The sequence below is a fragment of the Lepidochelys olivacea genome (genome assembly GCF_965140295.1).
Source record: "Lepidochelys olivacea isolate rLepOli2 genome assembly, chromosome: 1".
In the NCBI taxonomy this organism is placed as follows: Eukaryota; Metazoa; Chordata; order Testudines; family Cheloniidae; genus Lepidochelys; species Lepidochelys olivacea.
The window spans coordinates 61737057-61762125 of record NC_140411.1 but is presented as its reverse complement, the minus strand read 5'-3'; the positions used below and the strand labels follow the sequence as shown (position 1 = coordinate 61762125).

The 25069-nt window shown below is 43.9% G+C and overlaps 1 protein-coding gene across 1 annotated transcript in view; it reads right to left on the bottom strand.

Annotated features, from left to right (window-relative positions):
- Positions 1-24672, bottom strand: part of ERICH6B (glutamate rich 6B) — a gene marked incomplete at its 3' end in the record, with an annotated part of 71924 nt that extends 47252 nt beyond the window's left edge. Inside the window, exons 1-3 of the mRNA XM_084621583.1 lie at positions 24612-24672; positions 11941-12411; positions 721-1079 (exon numbers count right to left, since the gene is read on the bottom strand). Of these exons, the coding sequence (XP_084477709.1) occupies positions 721-1079; positions 11941-12350 (769 nt within the window). The 5' untranslated portion in view covers positions 12351-12411; positions 24612-24672. The remainder of the gene's footprint in view (positions 1-720; positions 1080-11940; positions 12412-24611) is intronic.
- Between the last annotated feature and the right edge of the window lie 397 nt (positions 24673-25069).

The window sequence follows — 25069 nt, the reverse complement described above, 5'->3', positions numbered from 1 at the left end:
GTGTCCTTGTTGGTTTTGTCCAGGTTTCCGCACACCCCTGCAGACTGGCCACAGGAGGGAGCCAGCAGCCAACAGGGGCAGTGAAACTGACAGCAGTTTGGCGAAGCACACACGTGCCTGAGGATCAGCTCCCACTGAGGCTTTTCTTCTGTTGCAACCCTGCCTGCCGACTCCTGTGAGGTCTCTCAGGGAGCCCTATTCAGTGTTGGAGCCTTGGCCCATTGCAACTGGGCCCTGTGAACCTATGGGGATGGGACTCTAAATGCAGGGGGTCATTATGACTCAAGGCGCTCCTGCTGCTCACAGGCAGTTCTCAAGTGGAACCCTTGCTCTGATTTAGCCTCAGACCTGAACTCTGGCCGATATCTAATTTCATGCTAGAGGTGGATCTGAACACCGCTACCTGAGCCAATCTTTGCATAAAACCCTGCTAAAATACAAGGCAAAACAAACCTGGCCTCAGAAAACCAGCTGTTCAAGTGTAGATGCGCTGCACTGAATAACAGGAGGGCAACACAAATCAGGAATGAGAGACTATTATCTCCCTGTCAAAATGCTTCAAATGCATCAAAGTTCATGCTGAATAAAATTGTGCATTTTTATTTTTACCACAAAGCCGTTTTTAAGAGCAAACCGACTGTTTCGTTTTCCCAAAGTGCACTCTTTGGAAAGCAGAGTGTTTTGGATGTTAAATACGGTGCTGCTGTTTGATGAGCTCACCGTTCTCAACGGACGCTAGGGATTTGTCTGAATAACTCCATTCCGTCTGGGTCCCCAGATCCTCAGCCTCACATCTTCTTCTGTGAGTGGCGGAAGAGCCACCAGCAGACTTTCTGCGGAGAGGCCACAGCAGACTGGCTTTTACATCACTACTAGTGGCCACCCCCCGACTTCTGCAGTTCTGTGCTGCTGCTGGCGGTGGCGCTGCCTTCACAGCCGGCCCGCAGCCGCCGTCCTCCAGCTGCCCGGTTCTGAAGGCAGCGCCGCCGCCAGCAGCAGCGACGTGAGGATGGCAATACCGTACCATGACACCCTTACTTCTGCATAATGTTTGGCCTTCGCACTGGGAGGGGTGGCTACTGGGAGGCCAAGGCAAAGTTTCGGGTGGCTATTACCTGTGCAAGCCTCCACCTTTTGCCACCCCTGGATTTTGGGTGCCTCCAACTTAAGACACCTTAAAGGGCCCTGATTTTCAGTGTGTGTGTGTGGGGGGGCACTTTCTGAAAGCCAGACCCCTTTAAGGTGTCTCAAGGTGGGCACCCACAATCACCAGTCACTTTGGACTCTCAAAGGGAACAGATCTGTTGCATAAGAGGCAGCTGTCTTTGCACAGAACTTTTCAGAAGAAAGTCACACTTTAAATTGAATGAAAACATAGGGGCAACTATCAGCCTCAGGCACCCAAAACAACTGAGTAGCATTAGTGGGGATCCAGTGTATAAGAGCAAGCCTCCAGCCTTGTCACTTTCATTACCGCTGATCCCGAGGGTTTCTAACCTAAGCATGACTGGCATGTGCTCATCAAGCCTAAACTCAATTTGGAGTGATTGATGCTCTGCTCATTTCATCTCAGAGGATTCTGCTGCATCTTCTGATCACGCTGATCGCTCAGCTCAGCTCCACTTCTTAGTGTAGCATTCACTCTGCATTGTGTGCACGCCACAGTCCGACACAGGGGCTGCATGTATTGGTGAGGAGAAGGAGATGGGTCTCTTAGACCTCTGTATGATTAGCAACCAATGAGGTCTGAGGGATTGGCCTGTCATTTTCTGCACTTTCTTTTCACCTAAAATTGACTGGCAAGCGGTGAAATCATTTTGAACTAGTGTTTAAGAGCTGACATGGTTCCTGTCTAGCCATCTCTGCCTGACATCCCTGTGAGATAGATAGTTAATTTGGTTTGCCTCCTAAATGGTAATTTAAAGGTGTTCAAGGTCTTTATGAGTATCCTCCTGCATAGAAGGAACAAGGTTGAGCAAAGTGCGACCAGGGGCTGATTGAATGAGACCCCAGAAAGCCAGTGGATTTTTTTCCCCATAGCATTAGTGATTCAGCGAGGCCGTTACACATCACTGCCTTTGTATTATGTGTCTTATGATTAAGAATTTTAAAAGATTCTGGACACTGTATACACTGAAATTTACATATTAACTGATGAAACCCCCAGGGGAATGCAGGAATGATCAATCTAAGTTACTTACATGGCCCCATTACTGTAGTATCCGAGTGCCTCACAATCTTTTAACATTTTTACCCTCCCAACACCCGGGGAGGTAGGGAAGTGCTAGAAATCTCAGCCTATAGAGGAGGCACAGAAGCACAGAGAAACAAAATAATGTGCCCAGGGTCATACAGAAAGTCTGCTGCAGAGCAGAAAATTGCACCCAAGTCTTCCAAGTCCCAGGCTAGTGCCCTAATCACTGGCTCAGATCCTACCTCACCTAGGAGCCAGAACTGCCCACCTCCAGGGAAAGAATAAAGCCCCCCCCAATGCTTTTCTACTTTCTAGGTTGCCAATAAGATTTTTCTTGCTTTTGCACAGACCATTTGCTTACGCTTGTGATCTTCCATTAGTCCTCTTGGGAGTTGTGGAGCTAATCTCTTCTCCTATCACAGTGAAGCATTTACCCCAGGATGTGTACATGACACCCTGACACCTCACTATTCACCGCTGTCATGTAATTAGCATATGTTTTGTACAAAGTATGTCTTGTGAGGTGTCATTCTGAAGTCTTGATCTGCTAGACATTAATATCATGTTGGATTGTATGTGTTATTATCATATGTGAAGTTGGGCTATGTATGTGCCACTGAAACACATTGTGAGATTGAAAACACCCACAAACAGCCTTTCAAGTACAACTGTAAAAAGGCCAAACACTGTTAATGGCTTATTGAGGAAATGCACACAAGCACAAGGGTTACCCCAGGAACTGTGTACAACAGAAACCTCTCAGAGATAGCACTACACAATGGAGACTGTTTGACCCAGGTCACAGCAAAAGAGCATTCCAGCAAGTGGGAAGAAGATATAAAAGAGGGAAAATGACATCATAGGGGGTCCTCGCTCTCCGTCCAGCAACATACCTGGAAACACCTAAGGGGCAAGGATTGAACTGTGGAAAATGATGGTCCCAGGCTAGAAGGACCATTAGCCTGTGTATGAAAACCTAGGAAAGCCAAGGCAACTTGTGCCTTAAGAGTCTGCCAGCCTGTGTTATCACTCAGGTTGAGAATCTGTTAATTTATATCCTACCTATCTAGTGTGTTAAGCTCAGTTTGTGGTTTTTGTTTATTTACTAAGGTAATCTGCTTTGGTCTGTTGGCTTTCCCTTATAATCACTTAAGATCTACCTCTTCTACTTAATAAACTTGTTTTTGTTTTAAACCCAGTTTGTGTAATTCAAAACTGGGGGGTGCAAAAAGCTGTGCATCTCTCTCTCCACATTGAGGGAGAGAGCGAATTTCAATTAGCTTACGCTGTACAGTTCTCTGTGCAGCGCAAGACAATACAATTTTAGGTTTACTCTCCAGAGGGGGAGTGCACTTGCGTGCTGGGCAATTCCTTAGCTGAAAGCCTTCCCATGTGGTACTGATTTCAGTGTCTGCGTCTTTCTCAGCTGGGTGTGTCCCTACCTGTGTGTGAGTGTATGCTAGAGGAGGCTTGAGGTTCTGGCTTAGCAGAACAGGGTGAGGGAGCCCAGGCTGGTGTAACAGGCAGGCTTAGTGGTACCCCAGTATATCAGGTGGCTCCCCAGAAGGGGGGCTGGCAACCCATCACAGTGTACTGTTCCCCCAGTTTTCAGAATTTTGAAATGAATGATGCCTCAGTTCTTCCAGGTTGTAATTTGCAATCAGAGTGGATACCTCAGAATGAGACATTTCACTGTGTCTACATGTGGCAATACAATAATGTTCTTTCTATAAACAGACTATTATAGCTATTTTGGCTAGTGTTACATACAGACCCTTAGGCGTAAAGGCCCATCCTTTTACTATCGGAAAGCATTGCTCAAATATTAACAGTTAAAGGAATAACATCAGTGGGCCACATTCACCCTTAGTGACAAGTAAAGTACACCAGAGATTAATTTGGTCCAATTCATTCTGAGCCAAAATTGTACCTTTTTTTTGCAACAGCCCTGTTATTCCCCCCTCTCTAAATAGGTCTAACATTTATAGAGGAGGGCCTAAAATTGGGCCAGATCCTCAGGTCATGTAAATGAGCATAGCTCCACTGAAGTCAATGAAGAGAACAATGGAACTGTGCTGATTTACACCAGGAGAGGATCCAGCTCACTGTTTCACCCAAACTATACAAACATTTCATCAAATAAAATCATATAAATACACGCACAACTTCCAGGGCTGCATTTTCCTTTAAGAAACAATTATATTGATGTCTGCACAGGTTGACAACGTCCTTTTTAATATAGCAAACGACGCGGGGTATGAGACAATTACTCAGACAGAAGTAACTTCCAGATTATTAATAGCACAGATACAGCAGATCCTGCCAGAATGTAGATGCTGGAGATATACTGTACATCTCCAGTTGTTAGATGTTCACAGTACTAGCCTAGGTATTGTACAAATATACAGTAACCTGACTGAATCGTACTGAAAAATGTTATCAAATACTCTCCTTACTTTGATTCCTTTGATTTAGAACCAGCATGTGGAGTTGATAGAGAATCTGCCTGAAATTCTGGAGGGGAGAGGAAGAGAAAAGTTTTCTTTAAACATATGTTTTGCCCTGTGGAACAATGGAGCTTTTCAGTATTGAATTTTCTTGCTATTCCACTATTTTGTATTTCAGACAACACTTTGCCAGAGTTGCTGCCTTAATTGGAAGCTTTTTGCATTTTAATGATACAATAAATTGTATGGGGCGGGGAAGGCCTTTAAAATTAGTTATTAAAAAAGCCCTTGGAGTCTGAGGACAGAATTTTCAGAAAAATGATAAGTTTTACAAGCGAATTTACTTTGCCTTCCTATTCAATTATGATTATAACTAACCTGTATCGCCTAGGGTGACCAGACAGCAAGTGTGAAAAATCAGGACAGGGGGTGGGAATAGGCACCTATATAAGAAAAAGACCCCAAAATCAGGACTGTCCCCATAAAATCGGGACATCTGGTCACCCTAGTATCATGTCATACTCTGCAGACTGTACCGTATGCTGTTCCTAAAGAGATAAAGCTGTGATAGTGTGCCATGTAAATTATTCTACAAACCTAGCAATATGCCATGTGTACACAGTTAGCACTGTTATGTAAATTCCAATAATACACACACACACACACACACAAACCTACAGCAATATGCCTTTTCAACTACCACGGACAGCATGCCAAGTGAATTCCTTGCATAGAGTATAAACCAATACGTTTTGAAAACTTTTGTCCAAACGTCCCACAAAGTGCCATGTAAAATCATGTATAGGGGGAGTTAAATTGGCTGTAGGTTGGCAGGAACCCCACATTTTGCCCGCTTATCAAAATAGCGGACTCCTGTGGACTTCTCACTCGACTTAATCATGCCTGTGCTTCTGCACGGTAGAGTGTTCTTGGGGGCATGTGTGTGTATGTGACTAATCTGAAACTAACTAGAATTGCACAGTCAATTCTTTCTAGTTGAAAACAATTGTTAGTGGTGCTGAGAGTGTGTGTAACCCACACACCTCCTGGGTGTGGTGTTCGGTCCCATCTAGTGGCCCTGAGACTACTTAGAGAGATAAAATGAGTCTGCTCTACAGCCTTAGCTAACAGCCAGTTGGAGTTCAGCTCATGCTATAGAGGCTCATGACCTAAGCTCCAGAGGCCCCCGGTTCGATCCTGCCCATCGAGGACCGCGGTCTGTCAGCGTTACACGTGGTTCTGAGGAGCACAGAGGCTGAGACTGAGCGTCCTCTGATGGTGCTCAGGGAGAGCTAGCGTGAGTATAAATAGCAGTGTAGCTACGGTAGCATGAGTAGCAGCAGTCAAGCCATGACTGAGCTGTGCCGAGTACAAACCCTGCAACTTGGTGGGTACATGGCACGTCTCAGCCAGGCCTCTGCTGCTGCTACCCAGGTTACCACAGCTACACTGGTATTTACACCCACAATAGTTGGATGACAGCTACTGTGTATGCATACATGAGCAGAGGAAACCAGCATGCTAGCTCGGAATGTAGATGTAGCCCATGAATATGCCTACACTGCAAGTGAAAGGTGTGATTTTAGCATGGATACCTGTGCTAGCTTTAACCTAGATAGCATGGGTAACAATAGCAGTGGGGGCATGGTGACATGGGCTTCAGTATGGGCGAGCAACCCGAGTAGGTGCCCAGGGTCCCTGGAGGACTTTTTTGCAGGTTGCTATCCTGTGCTGAAATTAGGGCCACGACATCTGCACTGCTGATGTTACCTAGGTGATCTAGACTGAAGCTAGCATGGATATGCCTCCTTGTGCTACCATCCCATCTTTACCTGCACTACAGACACACTGTAAGAGCTTGTCTACACTTGGGATTACCTCTTACACCAGTACAAACCCTCAGTGTAAACATGCTGCACCAGTGTAAGGTAGTTTTCACCGGTGTGGTTTATCCTTGTTTGCAACCAGGGCGAGCTGCATCAATGCAATCCATTTTTCACACGCGTGCAGCACGTCTATACTAGGTGCTGCTGTAACCCTCTGGTCAGTGAGTGTTACACATCCCACTCTGTACCCACCCCTCAGAGACTATGGGTCTGTTACAGCTTTCAGCTAGAGAGTCTGGCTCTTTAGCTCAAGCTGTAGAAACTCTGCTTCAAAGATCCTTGGTTCAATTCCTGATGTTGACCAACGTGGTGGCCAAGGCCACACTAGCATCAGTGGAAAAATCCCAAGCATGGTTGTGAAAAAAAAGAGGAACTTATATAGAGAGAAATAGAGGGGAAGAAGACAGAGCCATTCAGCAACGAGTAGGAGATGGAAGAGAGACGTGAGAGACCATCAGGGATTGGGGGTCGGGGGGAGAGAAGAAAAAGGCACATGGACAGCAAGAGGATGAAGAGAGAGGTTTATACACTAAGGTGATGGGAGGAGGTTGAGGATAAGAAAGGGAAGATGCAGAAGACACCTGGGGAAAAGAAAGCACAAGAGAGAAGTGCTGAAAGTAACTGGACAGGTAAGCTGAAAGAATCAAAAACGGTTCCTGGATGCCATGTTAATGCCCATACTTCATGGGCCATTCACACCAGGACCCCTTTATGCTGCTCTGGCAGCACGAAGAAACCTAAAAGTGGGTACCTGGTGCAAATTTATACCCACTTTTAGGTCCCTTTACACGTCTAGAGTAGTGTAAAGGGGCCGTAGTGCAAATGAAACTCTGGCCCTATATTTTTACGTCACGGTGGACATTCTAAAACAATGTGTTGTAGAGCTGCACATATATCCACTATATTAAACTTTATAGGACAGTCATTTAAAAATGAAGAGGAGTTCATTTTAATATGTTCAGGCCCTTGTTGTATCTGCTTTCTGTAAATATTTTAGTGGGTGAGTTTACTGGCATAAATATTTGTGGCAACACCAAATTTTAAGCAAAAGTGTTCATGGACAGGAAATTCTGAGTTTGTAAATGGAGTATTCACACTGAAAACCTGATTCTAAAGTTGGGTTGACATTATACAGACATTCAGACCTGTTCTAGGACCGGTTGGAAGAATAGTGCACGCAAGGCTCTGGAAGATGGATCTGGTTTAGTTAACTTGTTGAAAAGTGGTTTTAACTAAACTGGTTTTAAATATGGATCCCTTTGCTAGAGCTTGTTTATATTACTGGATAATCAGCTTTAGAACGGGATGAAATATTTTTGTAAATTTCTGAAGAGTAGACAGGACTTAAGAGTTACTCTCATCCAACCAAAAAACAGAAACTTACCACATGATCACAGTATAGCATACCATGGGATCAACGTGACCAATCAAATCTAACCACACCAGTTCAAATTTCAAATATTGAATTCTCCCACAAATTACTCACAATCTACAGTCCAAGAATTATTTGTGACTATTTTTGATCCAACGTTAAAAACTGGAAAAACAACGAGAAACCTGTAGGTTGTTCAGTCAGCACATGAAGAAATAAGGCAAAATTCCTCCTTTTTTTGCTACAGATTATTTTACCAGCTTTCATATTTTTCCTGCTTTTCCCCTTCCTTTTGAGATATTTCCCCACAGAAATATTTCATTTTTTCTTTTTGAAAAAACAAAACAAAAACAACCCCCCCGCCACTAATGAACAACGAATAAAGATGACAAAATAACATTTGGAATTTCCCTTCTTTGACAATTTTTGTCCTGATAAGAGTCTGTATAAATCTGTATTATTGACTGTGCTTTCTGGGTCCAAAACAAGGAGTTCCCAAAACCCATATTTGATTTTTTTACCTACCATGCATCCATGTACACTCTATGCCAAAGAAGCCACAGACAGAGTATCATCTTACTTGCATTTTAAATTGCAAGTCAAAAGTTTATGGTCCAACATTTTAGTTCTTAGCTTCCTTCCTCAGAATGGCATTTGTTGAGGTTACTATATGCATTCAGTTCTAGTTAGTTGACAGCATTGTTTCAAATCTTTGACCTATTCCAGTGGGGGATTTACTTGCAAGGATGTAGCTCGTGTGAGTGCATGCTAAGAATATTTGATTTCATTGTGGAGAAGAGAGACTTTAAATGGTTTTTATGCATTAAGAAAATAAACCTTGTATATGAGCAGAGATGACTATTGTAATTCTAAGGAAGTGGGTAAGGCGTGCACTGCAAATACACAGAGTGGAGGGGAAAATACCTATCCCCGCTACATCTCCAGAAGACACAGTGCTGCTGCTTTCGCTCCTCAGGGAGAGGCAGCTGCAAAAGCAGCAGCTGTCCCTGCAGCTCCCAACTGTTTGCCGTTGCCTCTCCCCACAGCCACAGCTCGGCTTGCTGGCTCCAGCAACTCCTATGCAGGGAGAGGGCCTGGTGGCATCATGAGATGGAGCGGGGCCAGCAAACCCTGGCAAAAATCTGGGGAGGACACATGACCCCACGTGCCTTGCCTACGCGTTGCCTCTGGCTTCTGCTCAGCGGGGACGGGGGCTGTCTTGGGGTTTCAGCTTTCAAAGTTCTTAAGATTGTCATATGTGGCTCAGAGAGTCAGTAAATTTGGCCACCCCTGGTATAAAGCCTTTGAAAATCATAGTTCACGCATGCTCAGTAGAGAAGTCTTCAATTTTAACAGCTATAAAGCCAAAGTTTGTCATCACTGAGCATGCTCAGTCCCCACACAGTTACAGAGCATGCTGCAGCCCAGACTTCCCCTTAGTGACCACTCTCAGGTGTTCTGGGCTAGGAGGGGAGGATGCGTGGTCACTGGAACTCAGAAAAGGGAGCCTGTCTCCTCTGAGTGCTCAGTGACCTGTCTTGCTGGTATTCATGCTATGTGGAGGAGGAAGCCATCTGATTCTAAAGCAGAGGGGACAAAAGCTGGACCAGGGGTGAAGGAAAGGAGAGAGATTGGTACAAGAAGCCTGGTGAGACTGGGACTGGGGGCAGGAGAGAAACTGGGATTGGCTGGGCAAGGAGACTGGGGCTTGGATGAGCAGCCTGAGGAGTAAAGACTAGGACTGGCTAGTCGAGAATTGACTGGGATGAGGCGCCAAGGATGGAGAAGAGGCAAGAAAGGACAGGACATGGATAGGTTGAAGGGGCTAGGACTGAAGGGGTCAAGTCTGAAAGGAACAGAAAGAAAAGTCTGGGCCCATGAGAGAACACTCCCCTCCAGAGTCTGGAATTGAACCCACAGTTCCTGAGTCTCACTATCCCTCTGCTCCCATCAAATAGCTTTGAAACTCACTGACCAAGTGTGTCTCTCATTCCCCTCTAGTGCCGGTCTACGTAGAGGATAACAACCTACTATTGCTATCAGTTACTCCCTTAGCTCAAGTGGCAGAGGTCTGTGCAGTGGTTCCAGAAAGTTCCAACCCAGCTATTGACCCATGTGAGTGTTGAATTTATATTTTTTAATTGCTTTTTTAAAAAATCTAGAAAATTATATACCCTTTCTTCCAAACTGGTGTGTAAAGAACTTTATAAATATTGCTAAGTCAAACTCTCAAAAATTACGAAATACCAGAATCAAGGTTGCCTCTGAAACCTTAATTCAGTGTCCTTATGCATATGCATTATGTGATTGTGTAATTAAAGACTGAATCATACTATTTTTGCCACATTTTCTAACTTTTGAGCACTTGACATTGCAATCTTAATCGTTGTTCTTTTAACAGAGATTTTGTGTGTGTAATTAAATAGAAGTGTGGCTATCGACCACACGTGAGCAACCCATTGCAAAATAAATTTGGAATTTTAATCCCATATCCATAAAACATTATTTCATGCAAACTAGTGCATTTATAGTACAGGACCTGGTTTTTCCACTCACTCCCTGGGTTTACACCAGTAGAACACCAATGACTTCAATGGATTGGCTTCTGATTACACTGGTACAAGGGAGTGGAGAATTGGGTATTTCTTACTACCAGTTTTAAAGACAATCACGTATAGCGAAGTGACTCCAGAATATTGGGGACTACAGTGAAATAAAAGGTGTTGAAAGCAGCGTGACACAGGTGATGAGGCAAAACGGTAATGAGTATAAGTAAACAAGATTTTTGTGATTTAAGAGGTACTTTAAAAATAAATAAAAATTAAACTCTTCTTCCCTCAGTTTTCTGCGTTGTACAGTTGGCTAGATTGCGTGACAAGCAATAAAATAATGCTAAAGGCTGGGTATAAAGCAAAAGAGTTGCAATCAAACAGATTTAGGATATCACCACCTGACATTGTCTTTTATTAATTTGCTGGTGCTTGTATGCCACAGAATGTCCTGTTAAGTTCCAGATGGGCATAAGCCACAAAATTCACATCTGGATTTCAAGCACCTTGAAAGTTCCAAGGTGTCATTTTGGCCCCTCGTATGGATGGGATTTGCACCCAGCCTTGCCCTAACTCTGGTTCCCATCACTGGTAAAATTCCCACTGACTTCAATGGGAGTACCTAGGCCAGAGTGCAGCACTACTGAAAATCCCTCCCAGAGCGTTTGTGTTTGCATTCAGATTTGGGTTCTGACCCCGCCATCAAAGCTCAACACCCTTCTTTACCCAAGATATCTGATGCAAAAAATCCATCTGTTTATGTGGCAACTGTGGATCCATTTCCCAAAGCTGGGTACCTAAAACAAGGTGCCTAAATCTGGATGTAGGTGGTCCATGGGTGGGATTTTCTAAAACACTCATGATCGGCCTAACTGCTCCCACCAAAGGTTTCAGAGTAACAGCCGTGTTAGTCTGTATTCGCAAAAAGAAAAGGAGTACTTGTGGCACCTTAGAGACTAACCAATTTATTTGAGCATGAGCTTTCGTGAGCTACAGCTCACTTCATCGGATGCATACCGTGGAAACTGCAGCAGACTTTATATACACACAGAGAATATGAAACAATACCTCCTCCCACCCCACTGTCCTGCTGCTAATAGCTTATCTAAAGTGATCATCAAGTTGGGCCATTTCCAGCACAAATCTGGAAATGGCCCAACTTGATGATCACTTTAGATAAGCTATTAGCAGCAGGACAGTGGGGTGGGAGGAGGTATTGTTTCATATTCTCTGTGTGTATATAAAGTCTGCTGCAGTTTCCACGGTATGCATCCGATGAAGTGAGCTGTAGCTCACGAAAGCTCATGCTCAAATAAATTGATTAGTCTCTAAGGTGCCACATGTACTCCTTTTCTTTTTGTTCCCACCAAAGTCAGTGGGAGTTTTACTGTTGCCTTCACCTGGATTATTTAGATCAGCACTGAGAGCATCTTTAAAAAGCCTTCCAAAAATAACCATGTTCTCCTTATCTGAACACATGTTTTAAAAGGACAAAGAAATCCCCCTCTCAGCCAAAATACCTGCCAATAATCTGCCTTTGTGTGAAATTTCTTCAGCCTTTTCCAAGTGAATTTCCTTGTACTTTTTATTCAGCTCTCTTGAAAGGAAGGAGATGGTTCCTTCCGGATCTTTTTTATCTGAGACATGCTCTCTGCTGACTTCCCCACTCCTCTCTCTCTCTAGCAAACAGAGATTACTCTGCTTAATGTACTCCTCCACGGACTGGTTACTAAGGACTCCTTTTGCAGTCAAATACTCTTTTTCTAGCTTTTTAACATTTTCTACAGTGAGGCACAAAATAGCAGATTGGGAATCTGATGAAATACACCCAGAGGGAGATGGGGATGTTCTCAGTTGGGGCTGGTTACTGCCAGCCACTGACAGCTTGTGTCCTTTCGACATATCTGCAATGCATTAAGGAGATGAAAATCTTCAGCAACAGGCAAGAAGTCAATTCATCATTCTGGTAACAAAGAAAGAAAGAAAGAATAATCCCATTAGTCATTTGCTACTGCTGGGCACATTGATTTATGTAGTTAAAATATTCACACTGAGATAACCTTATTAGATTGAAAATCACTTTCTTTTCAGGAGGGTCTACTAGGGCTCCAATCCAACAAAGCACTTAAGCGTGTCCTTAGTATTAAGCATGTGCTTAAATCCCATGGAAGTCAGCAGGACTTTGTTAAGCGTGTGCTTAAGTGCTTTGCTGAATCAGGCCCTGGGATAGCTTAAAAAAATGAAATACCAAAATACCTCAAAGAACTCTATATTCATAGGCTCAAACACACTAGAATCAAATACCTCGCCTCATAATACACATTACCGTGGTACCCACTAATGCTGCACTAAAGATTGCGCCGGTGATGTCATTATTAACCCACTTTTCCAGGGGCTTTGTCATTGGCTATAAAATGCGGAATGGTTGAAACTTACCATATGAAGCCTAGATCCAAGTGCACTTTATATTCACTATCAGCGTTCAAACAAATTGTTTTAGGCATTTTATGCTACATGCTGGCAACCACCACAAATATACAGAGGAATCTGTTTAACTGGCCCAGCTGGTGGTCCATTTAACATGCCAATTAAGAGATGACAAACAAGACAGCCCAAGAAAGACTTGAAATGAATAAAAATATTAGCCTTTGAAAATCCTGTATGGATCTGATATTTTTAGTTTTGTACAGCTCTTTGTGAAACATACACTAGTCAAGCAGAGTGACTTGCCCTGCTCTTTTGAATACCTGGCTAATGATAGCTTCTTCCTCTGATCCACCCAATCCGTTTTATGTAAAGAAAAAGGAAAAGGGGGGTGGGAGTGGACTAAAGATAGGTTGATGGCCCCTGTGCTTCACAATCCCATCTTGGATATTATCATGCATTGTTTTCCTCTACTCTAGTTGCTCACCAATATGGTCATTAACACACATTTTACCTATGTTAAACATCAGATTAATAGTTTGGAGACTCTCCTTTACCTTTTTAAAGATTGGAGGAACATTCAGCTTTTCTCAGTGATTGAAAAACTCACCTGATTACCATAGATTCCAAGGTCAGAAGGGACCATTATAAAAAGAAAAGGAGGACTTGTGGCACCTTAGAGACTAACCAATTTATTTGAGCATAAGCTTTCGTGAGCTACAGCTCACTTCATTGGATGCATGCAATGGAAAATACAGTGGGGAGATTTTATATACACAGAGAACATGAAACAATGGGTGTTACCATACACACTGTAACGAGAGTGATCAGGTAAGGTGAGCTATTACCAGTGCGGGGTGGGGGGGGAGGGAGGGAGGGGGTATATTTTGCAGTGATAATCAAGGTGGGCCATTTCCAGTAGTTGACAAGAACATGTGAGAAACAGTACAGGGGGGAAATAAAAGGGACCATTGTGATCATCTAGTCAGATCTCATGTATATCACAGGCCATAGAACTTCCCCAACATAATTCCTAGAGCACATCTTTTGGTATAACATCCAATCCCGATTTTACAATTGTCAGTGATGGAGAATCCATCATGACCTAAGCTCCCTCTAATCTGTGTAGCCGCGCAGCAGGCCATCAACGGCCGCATAGGTGCGCAGTGGGGAGATGCACCTCTCCCCCAGCCCTGGGCTGCTGCAGCGAGAGAGGGCTGGGGGGAGTCCTCTCTCCCCGCCGCAGTCCCGGGGCAGCCTGCACCCGAAACCCCTCATCCCTGGCCCCACCCCAGGGCCCGCACCTCCAGCCACAGCCCTCACCCCCCATAACCCAAAGCCTTTTCCTCAGATCCGAGTCCCCTCCCATACCCCAAACTCCTCATCCCCAGCCCCAAGAGCCTGCATCCCCAGCCAGAGCCCCTCACCCCCTGCACCCCAACCCTTTGCCCCAGTCCTGAGCCCCCTCCCACACCCCAAACCAACCCCCAGAGCCCACACTCCAACCCTCTGACTAGCCCTGAGCCCCCTCCCACACTCCGAACCCCTCAGCCCCACCCCCGCCACACATCAGCTGCATATTGGTACACATAACAGAATTCATTCTGCACATGGACGTAAAAAATTAGAGGGAACATGGATCACGAGCCATGGTAAATTGTTTCAATGGTTAATTACCATCACTAATAAAAAATTAAAATGTTATTTCCAGGCTGAATTTGTCTAGCTTCATCTTCTGGCCATTGGATCATGTTATACCTTTCTCTGTTAGATTGAGGAGCCCAATATTTGTTCCTCATGTAGATACTTACAGCCCGTGATCAAGTCACCCCTTAACCTTCTCTTTGTTAAGCTAAATTGATTGAACTCCATGAGTCTGTACCTATAAGCATGTTTTCTAATCCTTTGATCATTCTCCTGGCTCTTCTCTGAGCCCAATCAAATTATTTATATTCTTCTTGAATTGTGGGCACCAGAACTGGACATAGTATTGCAGCAGTGGTCACACTGGTGCCAAATATTATCCTTGCTGTAGTTCTGCTATATTCTCAGATAGTTCCTTTGGGGCCCTACATTACATCTCTCCAAGTTCTGGAGAGTTTTGTTCATTATGTTTCCAATGAAAAGGAAAGGAAAGGAAAGGAAAGGAAAGGAAAGGAAAGGAAAGGAAGGGTCTTTTGCCATATTCGTCCAAATTAAGGGCAAGGAAATTCAAGTCTGGTGAGGGAACCCAGGGGGAGGGATAGCTCAGTGGTTTGAGCATTGGCCTGCTAAACCCAGGGTTGTGAGTTCAATTCTTGAGGGGGCCATTTAGGGATCTGGGGCAAAAATTGGGGATTGGTCCTGCTTTGAGCAGGGGGTTGTACTAGATGACCTCCTGAGATCCCTTCCAACCCTGATATTCTATGACTCTAACCAAATGCAATTCCTTGCAAGGAACATCTAAGGCTCTTTAAGGAGTTCTGTGCTGTACATTGGTTTGGTGTTATTACAATGTATTGTTGCTTTCCAAGAATGTCTTGCAAAAGCCATTTCAAAACATTTAGCTATTCTGAAATTCTGCTGAACCTTGCCTTTCCTATCTCACAACAGCTCCCCTTTTCCTGTCCTACCCTCTCCTTAAAGCATACCCTCCTCCTCCTCCTAATAATAATAATTCCAGGGAATTCTGAGGTTGGGGCTGGTGGAATAAAACTTTGAAGGCAAGTTTCCTTATTATTGCAGACTCCTTATATTGTAGTCTGTGTAGAGAGGGTTGATGTAGTGCATCCTGTCTCCTATCCCAGATTTGGAAAGAGGTCCAGCAGAGCAGCCATTCTGGGTCTGTGATGTGACTGGAGGAAGTTTTAAGAGCCTTGCCCTCATCTGCAATGGGTCTTGTTTGCTTCAGAGCAAGCAGGGAATGTCCATTATCATAGCTCTCACTGGTATATTGCTTTTGGGGATTTTTCAAGTTCATCAGCCTACACTTGGTGACCATGTCATACATGGGTTTGTTGTGGTCTTCCTGGCAGCTGCTATCAGAACCCCAGGTTCAAGAAAAATGGAGCTGGCCACCAAGGAGTCAGAGAAAGAGGAAGTTAGAGATGAGGTCTGGGAATTCATAATCACCAGAGGCAAGAAATCACGGAGGCAATCTGCACAGCTGGAGACAGATGAGGATGGGCGCATCACAGAGAAGAGGACCACGAAGAATTCTACACAGACAGAAGTTTCAAATTGACACCAGGTCCTGAACGTAGAAACGTTGGAAGAGACCTCTCAAGATCCAGGAGGTCTAAGGGGACAGAGAGATGTATGGTACACACATGTAGATGGTAGCTTGGTCCAACCTGTATGAAAAATCGAGTTGCCCTCAAAGAGTGTTCCAGCCATCCAAGGAAGACAGACAATCCTTGTTGGAGATCCAATACTTAGAACTCAGTCTATTTAGTTTATCCAAGAGAAGGTTAAAAGGTGACTTGGATCACCATCTACAAGTACCTCCAGAGGGAGAAATTTTTATAGTAGAGGACTCTTTAATCTAGCAGACATAGGCAACAAGATCCAATGGGTGGAAGCTGAAGCTAGACAAATTCATGCTAGAAATAAGGAGCAAACTCTTAACAATGAGAAAATTTAACTGTTGGAACAACTTACCTAGGGTTGCGATGGACACTATGACTTGAAGGCCTTAAATCAAGAGTGAATGTCTTTTTAAAAGATACACTTTAGCTCTAGAAGAAGTTTATGGGTGTGATTCTGGAAATCACTTGGTGAAATTCTATGGCCTGTGTTATGCTGGAGGTTAAATTAGAAGCATGTTATGGTCCATTATTAAAATCTATTAATATAAATGAGGCCTGATCACAATTTGGTCCAGTAGTTGCTACAAATTAATAATAATAAGCACTAAAGAATAGCTTCATTCATCCATAGATTCCAAGGCTAGCAGGGACCATTTACCATTATGATCATCTAGGCTGACCTCCTGTGTAACACAGGCCATAGAATTTCCCCAACATAATTCCTAGAGCAGATCTTTTAGTAAAAGCATCCAATCTTGATTTTAAAATAATTGTCAGTGATGGAGAATCCACCATGACCCTTGGCTAATTGTTCCAGTGGTTAATTACCATCACTGTTAAAAATGTACACCTTATTTCCAGTCTGAATTTGTCTAGCTTCATCCTCCAGCCATTGGATTGTGTTATACCTGTCGCTGCTAGATTGAAGAACACATTATTAAGTATTTGTTCCCTGTACAGATACTTATATACTGTAATCAAGTCATCCATTAACCTTCTCTTTGTTGAGCTAAATAGATTGAACCCCTGGAGTCTCTCTCTATAAGGCATGTTTTATAGCACATTTTTCACATAAACATTAGTACAACAATAGCAGAGCCTCGTGGCAGTATCCACTCCCTAATATACAGGGTGTTTAGCTTGACTGCTCACCTTCCCCACCCTGATGTTCTTAAAATGAAATGTCAAAATCAGCTTATAAACCAGGTGCAAATGTAACACCAACGCTCTCTGGTGGGTGGTTGGCAGCAGAGATCACACTTGGAACCTAGTACATGAGCTTTCACTACCTGAACACACACAACCCTCTCTGTTAGCCGGTGCTGCAGCAGACTCTTCAATTTCTAGTTGACTTACCCACCACTAGAGAGGGACAGAGTGCCACACTTTCACAAAGAACTAATGGTGGGAAGTCATTTCAACTGTATTTTTCCCCGTGCCATGCAAGTGCAGAGTATGAACGCCGTACAGATCGAACATCCTAGACTTTAGGGATGTGTCTACCTCTGTTTGTACAACATCTGCCATAATGGGGCTATCATCCTGATCCAAGCATCTGGACAGTACCGCTATTAATACAATTTATATTGCAGTAGTTTCTAGGGGGCCCCATAAAGGATCAAGTCTCCGTTGTTCTCTACAAACATGAAAGACAGTCTCTGCCTTATAGAGCTCCGGGTCTAGGAAGCCATGAAATAGAATATCAAATAATAATCCAGTCACAGCCTAGAAAATAAACCACAGAATGTTAAATTGCCATTAAAAATATCACAAGGGATCACCTGTTTAGAATATACAGATGTTTGCATGCAGCTATTCCTCTCCTGCAAAGCTGAACCAAATCAAGCTGTGCCAGGGCATCCAGACACCGCAGTTGTATTTAGAAAAGTGATGCTTATCTGCTATTTCCTTTACACAGTTTCACATTCCTTGCAGCTTTTCTATGCTGAAATCTAGTCCGAACTCTTGAATCTTAAGGAAACAAACACATCTGAAGTGGGCTGAAGATTGCAGGCTTATGAGGCCAGGGGTATAGGAAAAGAGAGGGTCATATTCGTTTTAATAAATGTGGAATCGCCTCGCTGGCGTAGCTGCCCCTTGAATTTATTTCTTCCTTAGTTTCATCTTCTGTCTCACCACCAGTGCACTTCAAATCTCCATGGCAATCAGAATTGGCACATTTGCTGGAAGCAGCAGAAGGACCTTGTTTGATCCAGGGCCTTCAGGCAGTGGAGTGAGTGTCAGAGCAGCCTTCCCTCATTAAAACCAAACCAAACCATCTGGTAACTGACAGTCTCGCCCAGATAAAATTGACCACTCAAGTGATCTCGGAGTCCCCCTGGTGAAGCAAGCGACTGAGCATGGCCTACTGTTGGCCTAATATACATTCTGGTCACATCCCCTTGGTTCACTGTTAAAAACAGGTTTCCCTTTCTCTGAGCACTTCAATCATAGCTCATAAAAATCAAGCTGTATTCATTCCAGTTCACGCATCCTCCTGATTTGGGCTTGGAGGAAATCATCATTAGCGAATCAGAAACTCTTTCAGGTGACAGTGGGGTAAGTGCTCTGGGCCTGAGAGAATGATGCAAGAAGGAAGGCTGAAAGTGGGTCTTTATGTTCAGGGATGGGGCAAGTGCCTGGCTCTCTCACATGTGCTGATGCTCCCCGATGACCTTTCCGTGACCTTCCTACCTTAGCTTTCATGGGGAGAAATGTGAAGAGAGTCTCTGAGGCCTTGTCAATACTCAGGCATAGCCTTGATTCAGCACTAGCAATGATCCCCTATAGACAACATTATGCCCGGGGTTTACTCTGACTGAGCTAATTGAGATTTACCCCCAGGTGCAACCAGGATAAACCTTGAGTACGTCATCTGAAAAACTCCAGCTTGCTTTTCCTACACATAGGGGTCAGCAGTGATGTAGATAGCTAGATGTAGATGGCTCTAGACTGTTCTCAATGGTAGCAGATGACAGAACGAGGAGTAATGGTCTCAAGTTGCAGTGGGGGAGGTTTAGATTGGATATTAGGAAAAACTTTTTCACTAAGAGGGTGGTGAAACACTGGAATGCGTTACCTAGGGAGGTGGTAGAATCTCCTTCCTTAGAGGTTTTTAAGGTCAGGCTTGGATGATTTAACTGGGAATTGGTCCCGCTTTGAGCAGGGGGTTGGACTAGATGACCTTCTGGGGTCCCTTCCAACCCTGATATTCTATGATTCTATGATTCTATAGACAGATTGATGGCCACTGATTGCTGAATCAGACCTATTCCTGACTGTAGATAAGGCCTGATTCTCTTCTCACACCAGTCTTATACTGGCGAACCTCCATTAAGATATTCCTGATTTACACCAGTTGGGGAGAATAATCGGGCCCAGAGTCTCTGGCAATAAGCTCTGTAGTGAGGTGAGCCTGGGTACCACCCCTGGGAACCTTGCGTTTTGTTTGCGGGTAATGAATGCACTTGGAAGCCTTTCTCAGAGAGAATCCCTAGCAGGCATAAGAGCTGAATGAAACTGCATCAAGATCCAGTGCACACTGCAAGTACACAGAGAAGACTCCCTCCTTCTGGGATTAACCAAGGACAGGGGAGGGAATCTTATTATTTGATGTTTATTATTTGTATTACTGCACATCCCAAGCCAGCAGCAGGAGGAGGAAAATGTAATCCTCTTAAATGAGGTTAAACACAAAGTATCGTACTGAGAACTTCCAGCAAAATTATTTCTAGTTGTAAGCTCCCTAAACTTGTCCCAAAAGATAGAGAGCTAATATGTATGCAATGCTAAAGAGACTTTTGTATACAGCAACTTAGGCACTAAAGGAGAATTTTCACACAGCAGCAAGCTTCGAAATAATACTCTGCCAAAAGAATTTTACTCAGCCTGCATTTGCCTTTGTTATATTTAAATATAGTTGTGCTTTCATACGTGATCTTTCCTGCCAAGCAGTGACTGCTTGATCCCACAGTATTCATAATCCTCTGCTTCCATAGTCTATTGCTATGGAAATGCATATAATGGTGATTGCTATTTGTAAAGCCCTGACAGGTACAGATCTGAACTATTACCTTTACCAACCAAACTTGTAATTTCTCCAAAATATGTATATCAAATTAGTTTGACAGAATCTATTTCCCATAAACCGATGTTGATTTTCATTAATTACATTACCCTCTCTAAGGCACTGTCCCTGCTCAGAGGAGCTTACAGACGACAACAGGTGGACAAAGCAAAATGCTCTGAGAGACTCAGAGGAAGGGCCTCAAATGCAGAATTGTGACTTTACTGCAAAACAGGCGGAGAAGCAGGATTTGCTGCGAGGGAGCAAACAGCAAATGGACCCGCTTCTCCGCTAATGTACACTGTGAATCAAAGTGAATTCCACCAGGCCAGGTTCTGCTCTCAGTTACTCAGGTGTAAATCTGGAGTAACTGAACTGACTACCATGGAGCTCCTTCGGATTCACTGTAGTAATGGCAGCAGGGTTGAGCATAGCCTAGTTATACTGGTGCAAGAGGGAAATCAGGCCCTAATATCTTTGACAATTAACAAAACTGATAAGAATTAATAAATCCATTAATCGTTTGGATACACTTGATTTCTGCTCAGCTTCTTGGTAAATTTCCCCATGTGTCTAAGGCTTTCTTTATGAACGAAAGTTGAAGAATAAGGGCTTGTCTACATAAGTATTTAGTTGGCGGCAATCTGCGGTGTGAATTTACCCTGCACTAACCCACCACGCACTAACTGGGCCCCGCTGATGTGCACTAACAGTTTGTTAGAGCATTTTAATCCACTCCCGTTCTAAAGCAGGTAGATCACGTCATCAGGGTCCACACGAATAGTTAGCTTGTGGCAGGTTAGTGGAGTGCAGATTCACATCTTGGATTGCCACAAACTAAATGCTTGTTTAGACAAGCCCTAAGAGTTCAGTCACAAGGGCAAATCCCACTATATTATTCTGCTCCCGTTCAAGCCCCATCCTTAATTGGACTTGTTCCCTCTCTCCATTGAGAATAGGATGCAGTGCTAAATTTTTCTGCCAAAAGATAAAATGCCAGAAGGGATGGGAAGGGGGCGGGAATCGACAGACGTATAGCTGATCCTTTTTGTCTCTTTCTTGAGAGGTCAAGAAGTTCAGGAATCCAATATAATCCATGGGGACCTCTCTCTGTAACTCAGCACTTTCAGCCTGCTACCCTAATGAACATCCTTGTCATCCATACCCACAGGCAGGGACCCCACACTTCTCATGGGGGTGGCACACTTGGTAGAAGTAACCAGAAAAGCTTTTGTAAAGAAAAAATTTAAAAGTGCTGCATAAATTCTAAACCATTCATGTGTATAGGCCAGTTCTTCCCTCCGTGACACTAATTTTAGACCGGTGTACTCCCACTGAAATCAAGGGAGGTCCAGCAACACAGATGTGGTGTAACGGAATGGAGCGTCAAGCCTTAGTACACAGACTTAAAATTTACAGACACATTTTAAAACAAAACAGCCCCACATAGTTCCTCCATCACATTCCTGCCCAGATCTGCGTTCAGGGTCTGCGCTTTCCCTACCGCAGCTGATGTTATGGCAACCCGCAAAAATAGCTCCATTCGGCCCTGTTCTAGGTGTTTGTACAATAATCAACTGTTGCAAACAACACAATTCTTACCCAGGGTCCAATTCTGACGTCCTTACTGACGCTGAGTAGCACTTACTCAGATAAGTGCCAATAGCTCTATTGGAGTCAATAGCAGTACTCATGGTTGTGCACCTCAGTGTAAACTAAAAGGTGGCAGAACTGGGCTAGACTGTAAAGTTACAATCTGCTCTGCGTAAGGGGGCAGCATTGTGCTCTTGTCTGCTCTTAGGATGGCAGAGCTAACTATGACTCCCAGCCAAAATACCGTCTCTGCTCTCCCCCATGCTGTGGGTTGGGGGAATAAACTCCTTCATTCCCTTTAGTGCAGCAGTTTACTCCTGTCTAGGCACCCAGCCAGCTACTCTGCCATTGCCTTGCTTAGCAGCCCATCTAGCCCATAGTGTCTAGATCCCTTCTGGACCAGATTGTCATAGCATTACTCATACTGAGTGGCACCTGGCTTCATGATCATTCCTACCGAAGTGAATGACACACACCACACATGGAATCAGGTGCATTCAGCATGAGTAAAGGTATCAGAATCTGGCCTCTGTACAAAAATGAGACCAGTATTACTCAGAGAAGAGCTTAACTCAGTGGAAGTTTCTATCACTGGGCCTGATTCTCCATCACTTGGCACCTTGTGCAGTCATTTACACCTGTGCAAAGTACATGTAAAATGCTAGTAAATGAGAATAGTTACTTCTCTGCTTTCAAGTTGCAGAGGTGTAAATGGCTATACCAGGTTCAGAGGAGGGAAAAATAAGGCCATAAGTCTCTGTCTTTGGTGTTTTTAACTCACCTATCATATTGGTAATTAAATGGCAAGTTGCACCAGTGCATCCCAGGGCAGGCTGGGCACATATTCTATTAACAGTTGAGGATCTTGCGTTTCTGAAATACTCTCTAAAAAGCTTCATCGTTCAACAGGAAAGCAGTTATATGACATAATAAAAAAGAATGGGTCGGTCCATAAATTGCAGTTATCAGGGAGTATTTATGGATTCTTGTCATAAAAGAACAGAGATAAAGTGTTGCTAGATAGTCCAAATGCAAAGAATTCCCAGAACATAACATTTCCAGTTATACTGGCTCCTTCGTGCTTTGAAAGTAGAAATGATTGTTCTGATGATACCACAGAAGAATTATTATATTTAGCTTTAAGTAATATTTCTAGTTTGAGTCAGAAACAGGAGTAGAGTTTTGATTTCCAACACTGCACTAGGTTTCAGGCAGAAATATTTTTGACTTCAGTGGAGGAGTTACTCCTTATTAACCCATGTGAGAAGAATCAAGTCCATGTAACAGTGCATGAGGCCCTTTCCTTTACAGAGGGAAAGTATTTTAAGAGGGCCCAGTTCTGCAACCTTTACACATGGCAAATAATACTTACATTAGTCCTTGGGTCTATATAGACCCTAAACACAGGGCTAAAAGTAAGTTTCACCATGTACCTTATAAAATGCTGGGACAGAAGTTAGGCACTAAGCTAAAATATACCAGGGATAAGGACCAAATTTAAGACACCGGTTGCCAGTCTCATTTATACTGGACAAATTGGCAGTAACACCAAAGACGTAAATATAGTTACTCCAGATTTACACTAGAATAAATGAGTCACTTGATTATTCATATAGTCCCCAAAATAAGCATCTAGAATTCTAGGGTAGATCTCAGGGGCGGGGGGGACGGGGACACTTCCAGAAATCGCTATTATAACTAGCAGTTTAGCAACAGAAATTTATCAGAGTTTGACTTGCAAACGAGTAGGTTGTGGGTGAGGTGCTAAGATTCTATACAACACACCTCTCATCGCTTTCCACTAAGTTTATTAGCTTTCCCATATAGTGGTACTAGAACAATGTGTATAGAGGGGGTGCTGAGAGCCATTTAGATAAACTGAAACCCCTGTATAAAATGGAAACCACTTCAAGCCAGAGGACGTGGCAGCACCCCCAGAACTCCAGCACCCCCAGAACTCCAGTATAGTTCCCATCTATATGCCTGATTCAAAATTGTTTGCCCTTGGAGAAGCCCTCACCTTTTTTAAGGCCTGCTGCCAGTATTTTGGGAAGGTTTTGTTTGCTTTTAATCCACATTGCAGAAGGGAAAATTTGGAAGTCAATACAAACTAGAGAAAGTATAAAATATTAAGCAATATTAAGGCAGCCACAGTGTTTAATATTCACAGCTAGACTCTCCTAAACCTCTTCCAGTAATAAAATCTCAGAGCTGTCTCAACAAAATGTAATTTTTTGCTCTTCTTTCTGAAGAAACATTTGAGTGAATGAGAACCACCCTCTCCCTGAGTCAAATCAGTCCAAGACTTGCCAAACACACAGACCCCTCAACAAAGTCAGCCTACCATGTGCATCTGAGTCCTGCCTGGGGGACCTGGGCCAGCCCCACCTGGGGGGGTGGAGGGCTTGGCCAGCCCACCATGGTGTCCCGTTTTCCCTTTGGGAAATATAGTCACCCTAGCAATAACTCAAAAACGAAACAGACAAAAAACCCCAACACCAAAAAAAAAAAAAAAAACCAAAAAAAACCCCCTTTCTCCCGGCGCAACCACATTTCCCCTCCAACCCTGGAAACTCACGTCCCTTGTTTTGCAACATTTTCTGCCTTTCAGTGACATCAAGAACTAATTAGAGCAGGAGAGAAGCTCCTGCTTGTCAGAAATGAAAAGCACTCGGTCTACAATTCATTTCTCTCTTCTGTCCCACCTCTCCTGACCAGCCAGTCCCGCTCCTAGTCAATTTTTAGCCCGGATGCCATCACCGCGGCTCAGCATTCCCCTCCCCCTGCTCCGACCTTCCTTTCGAATCCTCGCGACTCCAACGTTCGGGAAACATTGTCCTAGCGTTCTCTCAGCCGCCGGGACTAGCAGGCCCCCAGAGCGCGTCTCGAACCCAGTTTAAATTTGCCCCGCCCTCAGCCGGCCCACAGCCGTTCGTGTGTTATGCTTTCTACTCCCATGGCAAGCCGAGCACCGCTGCCTTGCGCTGGTGGATGCTCCGCCAGGAGAGCAGATGCCCTGCATGGGGGATTGCTTGCAACTTACTCCTCTTCTTTCTGGCTGGGGAAATTCCTCAGGCATCCTGTGCCAATGGCCTGGCACAGACTTAAATCTCATTCCTTAATATAACTGGAACATTACCTGGACTGAAATAAGCATAGACTGGAGAGGGATGGGGGCTTGGGAGATGCTGTGTTCCTGGAAGATAAAGTCTTCTGGTCAGGAACAGTCTAGTGACACCTTTCTTCAGAGC